The 12,727-nt window shown below is 40.7% G+C and overlaps 1 protein-coding gene across 2 annotated transcripts in view; it reads left to right on the top strand.

Annotated features, from left to right (window-relative positions):
- The first annotated feature begins 571 nt into the window (after nt 1-571).
- The window catches only part of LOC139751390 (ADP-ribosylation factor-like protein 3), a 44,237-nt gene continuing 32,081 nt past the window's right edge, over nt 572-12,727 (top strand). For both annotated transcript variants that reach the window (XM_071666767.1, XM_071666768.1), the window contains exon 1: nt 572-707. In XM_071666767.1, coding sequence (XP_071522868.1) covers nt 705-707 — 3 coding nt within the window. In that variant the 5' untranslated portion in view covers nt 572-704. The remainder of the gene's footprint in view (nt 708-12,727) is intronic.

Raw genomic sequence — 12,727 nt, forward strand, 5'->3', positions numbered from 1 at the left:
TTCGACCCACTGGTTCACTTTTATTTGTTTACATTTTACTCCCTATCGGTCACTGCACGTAGGTATATCGTGTTGTCTGGTCTGATGATATCTTTTAAACTGCAAGTTCCCATTTAAAGCTATTTCTCTTTTCTGATGTACCGCAACAGACCGAAGGTACTCCAAGTCCGATGGTAGAATCCATGATCGAACTTTGGTCTCACATTCAATTTCCAGTGAAACAAATGATATTGACTCAACATCAAAATTTATCCTCAAAAATCAAGATTGGAATGATAAAATAGCACCATGAAGCAACTTGACATCCTTTCCGATGGATATAATGATATATTGATTGACAAATATTTGTGACGTCAGTAAAGTGTTACCAACACGCAAGTTTCTCGAAAGCTTTGCATACAGACAAAAACATAATCCTAATATCGAAACACACAAACACAATACTTATCAGTTCTGGAGTCGTTTTTTTTGCACATTTCAGTATTGTTTGAACTATCAAGAGGAAGTTTTGAATAGTAATCGGCGAAATGGAAAACACAGGTATGTACCTTCATTATTATGCATATTTTGCGTTTGCGGTAGGTGTTTTCTGCTTGGGTTGTGGTAACACTGGACATTGTTGACAGGAGGCAGACGGCGAACGAGGTAGTGCAAGCACAACTGCTGTCTGAAATTGTATTGTACCGTGTATGTATATATAAGAAATGGTAAGTGTAACATTGGCCCCTACACATTGATATTAGTAGTGATGATCTTAGAAACAAGCCGAGACAAGAGTGTTATCGGACCTTAATGTTTTTTTTTCCACGGGAAATGTGATCTGTCGGTAAACTGATACTGGGTAACTGCATGTAAGAACATTTACTTATTAGATGTAGTTACGATTTTGATAGCTTGGAAATCAGTAGGAAAACAGTAAAGATATGTTCTGGAAGGGTATTTTTAAGATGTCATGTGTTATGCTCTTGAACTTGAAATTTAATGACGTACAGTGCTTGGCTGCAGCCAGAGGTAGAGTTGTGCAGTAATGATTAACAGAGTATGTACACCACCTTGTATACCATGAAAAGTCTTCATATTGGTTTGATTTTTATGTGGGTAGAGTAATAAGTAAAAGTTAAGTAAGTGGTCATACATGTTATAGGGTTATGATCTGTGTTCTACGGTAATTAAATAGTTGTTGCTACTGTAAAGAGTTATTTCAGAGTGAATTTTCCATTTTCAGCCGTAACACCGATCCCTATATTTGATAAGCTGTTAGTAATAGGTTATGAAGGAGAGGAAAAATGTAGGCTTATGTAATGATTGTAAAATATCATTAGATATAAAAACTAGGATAACTTGCCCATTTTGATAATTCGGATGTCTTTTGGGTTGTATTATTAATGAAATTTGGTATAAAAACATGTACTCCACTTCTTTTCACCATGATTTGCTTGGTTTGGGATGTTGATAGTGAGTTTAAGTGTTTAGAGATATACAAATCTGAAACTGTGTGGGACAGATTTCATAGGGATTAGTTTGACCCTAAAATCTATGTATACATCTGAATTCATTCACCCTATTTTCAAAATTTGGTTTAAGTTGGACTAAGATGTTACAATGCATGGCAACATCCACTGGAATATATAGATTTTAAAGGGAAATTGGTATTTCTACACTCTATAGGCAAATGCTCTGTTAATTACAGCTTAATACGCCTAGTATATTGATTTACAAACCAGATATATAGAGGCCAATTAGGTATATTTTTTGACATCCATCTGCAGGGCAGTCACTTTGTAGAAGACATTAGAAAATGACTTAAGGACACCATAGTCATCTCTCCTCTCCATTTACTGTTTTCTTGATTCTACAAAAATGTTTGGAATGCCTAACTTAAAATGTCGCTGTTGATTTTGAGTTTTTACTCTACAATGTCCTTCTGCTTCAAAGCTTTGCCCCTTTTACTAGGGGCTGCATTGTAGATACCACACTGTATGTCAACTCTACACATTGTAAGGAATCCATGACCAGTTTATCAAATTCTATGATAAAGAAATCGTGCATCCATTGTCTTGGCAAATACTGAATTGTAATTCATCCATCTGGTGTTAATAGCTTTACATGTTGACTTTTGTTTTACTTGGGTAGTATAGTGTTTATAGAATAGAATAAGAGAAGCAGAGCATGATTTGGACTTTTTTATAGGATACCTGTTAAGTCATGCATTGTAAGTAGCTTAGGTTATTAAGTAATCATTTTCTGCATTGATAGTGTAGCATTTAGAGGATGCAGTAAGAGTTGCAAAGCACAACTTAGAAATTCATATTTTCTGTAATGTAATTTAAGGCAATAGTATTGTGGGTTATAAAGAGGGAAAAGTGGGGTATATCATGTAGAAATGCCTTAAATGTGAAGAACCAACAGAACCAATGATTCCCTCACCCATCGTGTTGAAGAAAGTTTATCTTAGAGGTTAATGTTGTTTTTGAAATATACTTATGGAACCCATGGTGAAACTGGAAGAACTGCCAATAAATGGCAGCGAATTACTGACAGGCCTAGCAGCCCCTCCTGCCCCATCCAGTGTGACACAACTCCAAAATTTTGTTTAGATTAGCCAGAATGCACCAGAATAACCCAGTGTATGCCATCTCAATTGCCTGAGTTATGTCAAAATGAGCTGGAAGAACAATTTTTGATATGAAAGAGAAAAGATACATAGCCAGTGTAAGAAAATTAATTTTTTTGCTTTGTTTTAGTCACCAGATTGGTATCTCAAACACTGATATACGTCTTGCCTCATGAGTGTAAAACTCCCCATACAATACAAATTGGCAGTTACATCTCATATAACAAAATAGCAAAGTTTAGAATTATTTCTCAATTTTGAAATGAAAGACCATCTTAGAATAATAAACAGCCAAGAAACAAGTGCTATAGGCCTTAACTTACTTAGGGAAAAGTGGAAAACATTATGGGAATGTAAGATAGTAGTAGGTGATCAAAACAGCCTGGTGTTGACATGTCGCCCTAGGCAATAGTGTCACCTACTCATTTTTAGTATTTTGGAACACTTGATTTTTTATATTCGAATACATTCCACCTTGTTCCACATGTCTCCTTTGCTTTGGAAGATATTTTTATACTTGGTGACGTTTGTTGTGATGTTGATATGTGTATTAATTTATCAGTGCTGATCTCGGACCAACCTTCTTGTTACTTTAACTATATCTGAATGATGATACAATGACTTATAGCTTGTTTGATTGTTTAGTCTACTTCAGTTCATACATTTTAGTGCCCACACAAAACAGATTCTACAGACAGGTGAAATGATGACACATGATGATCCAGGTATTTTGACTTAGCCTTATTTTAATGACTGTCGACTGATGATGACATGATGTTTAACAGCTTTATCAGTGGTTGATTCAGCTTGAATGATTAGTACAATATTTACATTATGGACTGAACCATCGCAGCACTCTTTCACCTCTGTCTTTAGGGATAAAAGTCACAACCTTCCTTGTATAAAATTATTCTGAAATACTGTGCATTCAAAATTCTATTTTACATTCTTGCCTGATGAATGTTATTTGAGATAGAAAAGTTTTATTGAATCATTCTCCTTTGAAAACTTGCTATTTTCTTACAATTTTAAACCATCTCCAGGAATATACTTAGGTTCTAAACATTTAGGCTGCTGTTGTACAGTGTAGTAGGAAAAATACAGTTGACTTTACAAATTGAAATTACAATTTCATTCATTGTTTGATATTATTTTTGATTCTAATGCAATTTTTATTATTTATACTTTGTTGCTGTCTCCCGCATCAGCGAGGTAGTGCAAGGAAACAGATGAAAGAATGGCCCAACCCACCCACATACACATGCAAATGCATAAACCCCCACACACGCACATATACATACCCATACACTTCAACATATACTTACATATACATACACAGACATGTACATTTATTTGCTTTGTTGCTGTCTCCCGCGTTAGTGAGATAGCGCAAGGAAACAGACGAAAGAATGGCCCATCCCACCCACATACACATGTATATACCTATACATCCACACATGCAAATATACATACCTATACATCTCAATGTATATATATATATATATATATATATATATATATATATATATATATATATATATTATTTATTATATTATTTTGCTTTGTCGCTGTCTCCCGCGTCTGCGAGGTAGCACAAGGAAACAGACGAAAGAAATGGCCCAACCCACCCCCATACACAATGTACACACACACACGCAAATATACATACCTATACATCTCAATGTTCACATATATATACACACACAGACACATACATATATACCCATGCACACAATTCACACTGTATGCCCCAATTCATTCCCATCGCCACCTCGCCACACATGGAATACCATCCCCCTCCCCCCTCATGTGTGCGAGGTAGCACTAGGAAAAGACAACAAAGGATCCATTCATTCACACTCAGTCTCCAAGTGTCACACAATAATGCCTGAAACCCCACACAATAATGCCTGAGGCCCCACACAACTTTCCATGGTTTACCCCAGATGCTTCACATGCCCTGATTCAATCCACTGACAGCACGTCAACCCCGGTATACCACATCAATCCAATTCACTCAATTCCTTGCACGCCTTTCACCCTCCTGCATGTTGAGGCCCCGATCACACAAAATCTTTTTCACTCCATCTTTCCACCTCCAATATATATATATATTTTTTTTTTTTTTTTTTTTTTTGCTTTGTCGCTGTCTCCCGCGTTTGTGAGGTAGCGCAAGGAAACAGACGAAAGAAATGGCCCAACCCACCCCCATACACATGCCTTGATTCAATCCACTGACAACATGTCAACCCCGGTATACCACATCGCTCCAATTCACTCTATTCTTTGCCCTCCTTTCACCCTCCTGCATGTTCAGGCCCCGATCACACAAAATCTTTTTCACATCTTTCCACCTCCAATTTGGTCTCCCTCTTCTCCTCGTTCCCTCCACCTCCGACACATATATCCTCTTGGTCAATCTTTCCTCACTCATCCTCTCCATGTGCCCAAACCACTTCAAAACACCCTCTTCTGCTCTCTCAACCACGCTCTTTTTATTTCCATACATCTCTCTTACCCTTACGTTACTTACTTGATCAAACCACCTCACACCACACATTGTCCTCAGACATCTCATTTCCAGCACATCCATCCTCCTGCGCACAACTCTATCCATAGTCCACGCCTCGCAACCATACAACATTGTTGGAACCACTATTCCTTCAAACATACCCATTTTTGCTTTCCGAGATAATGTTCTCGACTTCCACACATTCTTCAAGGCTCCCAGAATTTTTCGCCCCCTCCCCCACCCTATGATCCACTTCCGCTTCCATGGTTCCATCCGCTGCCAGATCCACTCCCAGATATCTAAAACACTTCACTTCCTCCAGTTTTTCTCCATTCAAACTCACCTCCCAATTGAATTGACCCTCAACCCTACTGTACCTAATAACCTTGCTCTTATATATATATATATATATTTTTTTTTTTTTATACTTTGTCGCTGTCTCCCGCGTTTGCGAGGTAGCGCAAGGAAACAGACGAAAGAAATGGCCCAACCCCCCCCACACACATGCATATACACACGTCCACACATGCAAATACACATACCTACACAGCTTTCCATGGTTTACCCCAGACGCTTCACATGCCTTGATTCAATCCACTGACAGCACGTCAACCCCGGTATACCACATCGCTCCAATTCAAAACACCCTCTTCTGCTCTCTCAACCACGCTCTTTTTATTTCCACACATCTCTCTTACCCTTACGTTACTCACTCGATCAAACCACCTCACACCACACATTGTCCTCAAACATCTCATTTCCAGCACATCCATCCTCCTGCGCGTAACTCTATCCATAGCCCACGCCTCGCAACCATACAACATTGTTGGAACCACTATTCCTTCAAACATACCCATTTTTGCTTTCTGAGATAATGTTCTCGACTTCCACACATTCTTCAAGGCCCCCAGAATTTTCGCCCCCTCTGACCCACCCTATGATCCACTTCCGCTTCCATGGTTCCATCCGCTGCCAGATCCACTCCCAGATATCTAAAACACTTCACTTCCTCCAGTTTTTCTCCATTCAAACTCACCTCCCAATTGACTTGACCCTCAACCCTACTGTACCTAATAACCTTGCTCTTATTCACATTCACTCTCAACTTTCTTCTTCCACACACTTTACCAAACTCAGTCACCAGCTTCTGCAGTTTCTCACATGAATCAGCCACCAGCGCTGTATCATCAGCGAACAACAACTGACTCACTTCCCAAGCTCTCTCATCCCCAACAGACTTCATACTTGCCCCTCTTTCCAAAACTCTTGCATTTACCTCCCTAACAACCCCATCCATAAACAAATTAAACAACCATGGAGACATCACACACCCCTGTCGCAAACCTACATTCACTGAGAACCAATCACCTTCCTCTCTTCCTACACGTACACATGCCTTACATCCTCGATAAAAACTTTTCACTGCTTCTAACAACTTTCCTCCCACACCATATATTCTTAATACCTTCCACAGAGCATCTCTATCAACTCTATCATATGCCTTCTCCAGATCCATAAATGCTACATACATATATATATATATATAGTCAGAGGTTGAACCATTATGTGACATTCATTTTTTCATTTCATTTCAAGCTAGAAGTTTCAGTTTTCTAAATTGTTTCTTACATTTTTCACATGTATATATATGTATGTGTGTGTGTGTATATGTGCGTGTGTGTGTGTATGTGTGTGTATGTTTATATATATATGTATATTATCCCTGGGGATAGGGGTGAAAGAATACTTCCCACGCATTCCTCACGTGTCGTAGAAAGCGACTAGAGGGGACGGGAGCGGGGGGCCAGAAATCCTCCCCTCCTTGTATTTTTTAACTTTCTATAATGGGAAACAGAAGAAGGAGTCACGAGGGGAGTGCTCATCCTCCTCGAAGGCTCAGATTGGGGTGCCTAAATGTGTGTGGATGTAACCAAGATGTGAAAAAAGGAGAGATAGGTAGTATGTTTGAGGAAAGGAACCTGGATGTTTTGGCTCTGAGTGAAACGAAGCTCAAGGGTAAAGGGGAAGAGTGGTTTGGGAATGTCTTGGGAGTAAAGTCAGGGGTTAGTGAGAGGACAAGAGCAAGGGAAGGAGTAGCAGTACTCCTGAAACAGGAGTTGTGGAAGTATGTGATAGAATGTAAGAAAGTAAATTCTCGATTAATATGGGTAAAACTGAAAGTTGATGGAGAGAGATGGGTGATTATTGGTGCATATGCACCTGGGCATGAGAAGAAAGATCATGAGAGGCAAGTGTTTTGGGAGCAGCTGAATGAGTGTGTTAGTGGTTTTGATGCACGAGACCGGGTTATAGTGTTGGGTGATTTGAATGCAAAGGTGAGTAATGTGGCAGTTGAGGGAATAATTGGTATACATGAGGTGTTCAGTGTTGTAAATGGAAATGGTGAAGAGCTTGTAGATTTATGTGCCGAAAAAGGACTGATGATTGGGAATACCTGGTTTAAAAAGCGAGATATACATAAGTATACTTATGTAAGTAGGAGAGATGGCCAGAGAGCGTTATTGGATTACGTGTTAATTGACAGGCGCGCGAAAGAGAGACATTTGGATGTTAATGTGCTGAGAGGTGCAACTGGAGGGATGTCTGATCATTATCTTGTGGAGGCAAAGGTGAAGATTTGTATGGGTTTTCAGAAAAGAAGAGTGAATGTTGGGGTGAAGAGGGTGGTGAGAGTAAGTGAGCTTGGGAAGGAGACTTGTGTGAGGAAGTACCAGGAGAGACTGAGTACAGAATGGAAAAAGGTGAGAACAATGGAAGTAAGGGGAGTGGGGGAGGAATGGGATGTATTTAGGGAATCAGTGATGGATTGCGCAAAAGATGCTTGTGGCATGAGAAGAGTGGGAGGTGGGTTGATTAGAAAGGGTAGTGAGTGGTGGGATGAAGAAGTAAGAGTATTAGTGAAAGAGAAGAGAGAGGCATTTGGACGATTTTTGCAGGGAAAAAATGCAATTGAGTGGGAGACGTATAAAAGAAAGAGACAGGAGGTCAAGAGAAAGGTGCAAGAGGTGAAAAAAAGGGCAAATGAGAGTTGGGGTGAGAGAGTATCATTAAATTTTAGGGAGAATAAAAAGATGTTCTGGAAGGAGGTAAATAAAGTGCGTAAGACAAGGGAGCAAATGGGAACTTCAGTGAAGGGTGCAAATGGGGAGGTGATAACAAGTAGTGGTGATGTGAGAAGGAGATGGAGTGAGTATTTTGAAGGTTTGTTGAATGTGTTTGATGATAGAGTGGCAGATATAGGGTGTTTGGGTCGAGGTGGTGTGCAAAGTGCGAGGGTTAGGGAAAGTGATTTGGTAAACAGAGAAGAGGTAGTAAAAGCTTTGCGGAAGATGAAAGCCGGCAAGGCAGCAGGTTTGGATGGTATTGCAGTGGAATTTATTAAAAAAGGGGGTGACTATTGTTGACTGGTTGGTAAGGTTATTTAATGTGTGTATGACTCATGGTGAGGTGCCTGAGGATTGGCGGAATGCGTGCATAGTGCCATTGTACAAAGGCAAAGGGGATAAGAGTGAGTGCTCAAATTACAGAGGTATAAGTTTGTTGAGTATTCCTGGCAAATCATATGGGAGGGTATTGATTGAGAGGGTGAAGGCATGTACAGAGCATCAGATTGGGGAAGAGCAGTGTGGTTTCAGAAGTGGTAGAGGATGTGTGGATCAGGTGTTTGCTTTGAAGAATGTATGTGAGAAATACTTAGAAAAGCAAATGGATTTGTATGTAGCATTTATGGATCTGGAGAAGGCATATGATAGAGGTGATAGAGATGCTCTGTGGAAGGTATTAAGAATATATGGTGTGGGAGGCAAGTTGTTAGAAGCAGTGAAAAGTTTTTATCGAGGATATAAGGCATGTGTACGTGTAGGAAGAGAGGAAAGTGATTGGTTCTCAGTGAATGTAGGTTTGTGGCAGGGGTGTGTGATGTCTCCATGGTTGTTTAATTTGTTTATGAATGGGGGTGTTAGGGAGGTGAATGCAAGAGTTTTGGAAAGAGGGGCAAGTATGAAGTCTGTTGGGGATGAGAGAGCTTGGGAAGTGAGTCAGTTGTTGTTCGCTGATGATACAGCGCTGGTGGCTGATTCATGTGAGAAACTGCAGAAGCTGGTGACTGAGTTTGGTAAAGTGTGTGAAAGAAGAAAGTTAAGAGTAAATGTGAATAAGAGCAAGGTTATTAGGTACAGTAGGGTTGAGGGTCAAGTCAATTGGGAGGTGAGTTTGAATGGAGAAAAACTGGAGGAAGTGAAGTGTTTTAGATATCTAGGAGTGGATCTGGCAGCGGATGGAACCATGGAAGCGGAAGTGGATGATAGGGTGGGGGAGGGGGCGAAAATTCTGGGAGCCTTGAAGAATGTGTGGAAGTCGAGAACATTATCTCGGAAAGCAAAAATGGGTATGTTTGAAGGAATAGTGGTTCCAACAATGTTGTATGGTTGCGAGGCGTGGACTATGGATAGAGTTGTGCGCAGGAGGATGGATGTGCTGGAAATGAGATGTTTGAGGACAATGTGTGGTGTGAGGTGGTTTGATCGAGTGAGTAACGTAAGGGTAAGAGAGATGTGTGGAAATAAAAAAGAGCGTGGTTGAGAGAGCAGAAGAGGGTGTTTTGAAAAGGTTTGGTCACATGGAGAGAATGAGTGAGGAAAGATTGACCAAGAGGATATATGTGTCGGAGGTGGAGGGAACGAGGAGAAGAGGGAGACCAAATTGGAGGTGGAGAGATGGAGTGAAAAAGATTTTGTGTGATTGGGGCCTGAACATGCAGGAGGGTGAAAGGAGGGCAAGGAATAGAGTGAATTGGAGCGATGTGGTATACTGGGGTTGACGTGCTGTCAGTGGATTGAATCAAGGCATGTGAAGCGTCTGGGGTAAACCATGGAAAGCTGTGTAGGTATGTATATTTTCGTGTGTGGACGTATGTTTATACATGTGTATGGGGGTGGGTTGGGCCATTTCTTTCATCTGTTTCCTTGCGCTACCTCGCAAACGCGGGAGACAGCGTCAAAGCAAAAGAAAAAAAAAAAAAAATATATATATATATATATATATATATATATATATATATATATATATATATATATATATATATATATATATATATATATACACACACAGACATATACATGTATAAACATGTACATAATACATACTTTCTGCCCATGTTCATTCCCATCTCTACCCCATCACTCATGAAATACCAACCCCCTCCCCCCCTCATGTGCGCGAGGTAGTGCTAGGAAAAGACAACAAAGGCCACATTCGTTTACACTCAGTCTCTAGCTGTCATGTAATAATGCACCGAAACCACAGCTCCCTTTCCACATCCAGGCCCCCAAACTCTCCATGGTTTACCGCAGACGCTTCACATGCCCTGGTTCAATCCATTGACAGCACGTCGACCCCAGTATACCACATCGTTCCAATTCACTCTATTCCTTGCACGCCTTTCACTCTCCTGCATGTTCAGGCCCCGATCACTCTAAATCTTTTTCACTCCATCTTTCCACCTCCAATCTGGTCTCCCACTTCTCCTCGTTCCCTCCACCTCTGACACATATATCCTCTTGGTCAATCTTTCCTCACTCATTCTCTCCATGTAACCAAACCATTTCAAAACACCCTCATTTGCTCTCTCAACCACACTCTTTTTATTACCACACATCTCTCTTACCCTATTATTACTTACTTGATCAAACCACCTCACACTACATATTGTCCTCAAACATCTCATTTCCAACACAGCCACCCTCCTCCGCACAACTCTATCCATATCCCACGCCTCACAACCATATAACATTGTTGGAACCACTATTCCTTCACACACCCATTTTTGCTTTCCGAGATAATGTTCTCTCTTCCCTGATTCCGAGGTCCGCAAATTTGCTCTCGACTTCCACACATTCTTCAATGCTCCCAGAACTTTCGCCCCCTCCCCCACCCTATGATTCACTTCTGCTTCCATGGTTCCATCTGCTGCCAAATCCACTCCCAGATATCTAAAACACTTCATTTCCTCCAGTATTTCTCCATCCAAACTTACCTCCCAATTGACTTGTCCCTCAACCCTACTGTACTTAATAACTTGCTCTTATTCACATTTACTCTCAGCTTTCTTTTTTCACACACGTTACCAAACTCAGTCACCAGCTTTTGCAGTTTCTCACACAAATCAGCCACCAGCGCTGTATCATCAGCGAACAACAACTGACTCACTTCCCAAGCTCTCTCATCCACAACAGACTGCATACTTGCTCCTCTTTCCAAAACTTTTGCATTAACCTCCCTAACAACCCCATCCATAAACAAATTAGACAATCATGGAGACATCACACACCCCTGCCACAAACCGACATTCACTGAGAACCAATCACTTTCCTCTCTTCCTACATGTACACATGTCTTACATCCTCGATAAAAACTTTTCACAGCTTCTAACAACTTGCCTCCCACACCATATATTCTTAATACCTTCCACAGAGCATCTCTATCAACTCTATCCTATGCCTTCTCCAGATCCATAAATGCTACATACGAATCCCTTTGCTTTTCTAAGTATTTCTCACATACATTCTTCAAAGCAAACACCTGATCCACACATCCTCTACCACTTCTGAAACCACACTGCTCTTCCCCAATCTGATGCTCTGTACATGCCTTCACCCTCTCAATCAATACCCTCCCATATAATTTCCCAGGAATACACATATACATATTCATACTTGCTCCCTTCATCCATTCCTGTCGCCACCCTGTTACACATGAAATGGCACCCCCCTCCTTCTGTGCGCATGTAAGGTAGCGCAAGGAAAAGACAACAAAAGCCACATTCGTTCACACTTGGTCTCTAGCTGTCATGTGTAATGCACCGAAACCACAGCTCTCTTTCCACATCCATGCCCCACAAAGATCAATTTTTATTCAATTTTTTATTTTTTCTTGCTTAAGTGCCATTTTCTATGTTAGCAAGGTAGTGCCTGGAAGATATGAAGAAAGACCACATCTGCTCATGTCCATTCTCTGTATGTTATGTGTAATGCACTGAAACCATAGCTCCCTGTCCACAACCAGGCCATACAGAACTTTCCATGGTTTACCCTGGATGCTTCACATACCCTGGTTCAGTACATTGACAGCACATCGACCCTAGCATAACATCATTCCAATTCATTCTATATACTGCATGTCTTTCACCCTCCTGCATGCTCAGGCCCCAATTGCTCAAATTTTTTTTTCACTCCATCCTTCCATCTCCAATTTGATCTATCTGTTCTCTTTCTTCCCTCCACTTGTCAACTGTACCTGACTCATTTTCTCTAAATGTCCAAACCATTTCAACATACCCTCTTCAGCTCTCATAACTATACTCCTTTATTACCACACATCCCTCTTACCCTTTCATTACTTAATCAAACCACCTCACACCACATATTGTCCTCAAACATTTCATTTCCAACACATCCACCCTCCTCTGAACAGCCTTTTCTATAGCCCATGCCTTGCATCATCTAGTATTGTTGGAACTACTGTTCCCTCAGAAATACCCATTTTTGTCCCTACCAGATAACTTTCTCTCTTTCCACACATTC

This window comes from Panulirus ornatus, chromosome 11, assembly GCF_036320965.1.
Source record: "Panulirus ornatus isolate Po-2019 chromosome 11, ASM3632096v1, whole genome shotgun sequence".
NCBI lineage: Eukaryota > Metazoa > Arthropoda > Malacostraca > Decapoda > Palinuridae > Panulirus > Panulirus ornatus.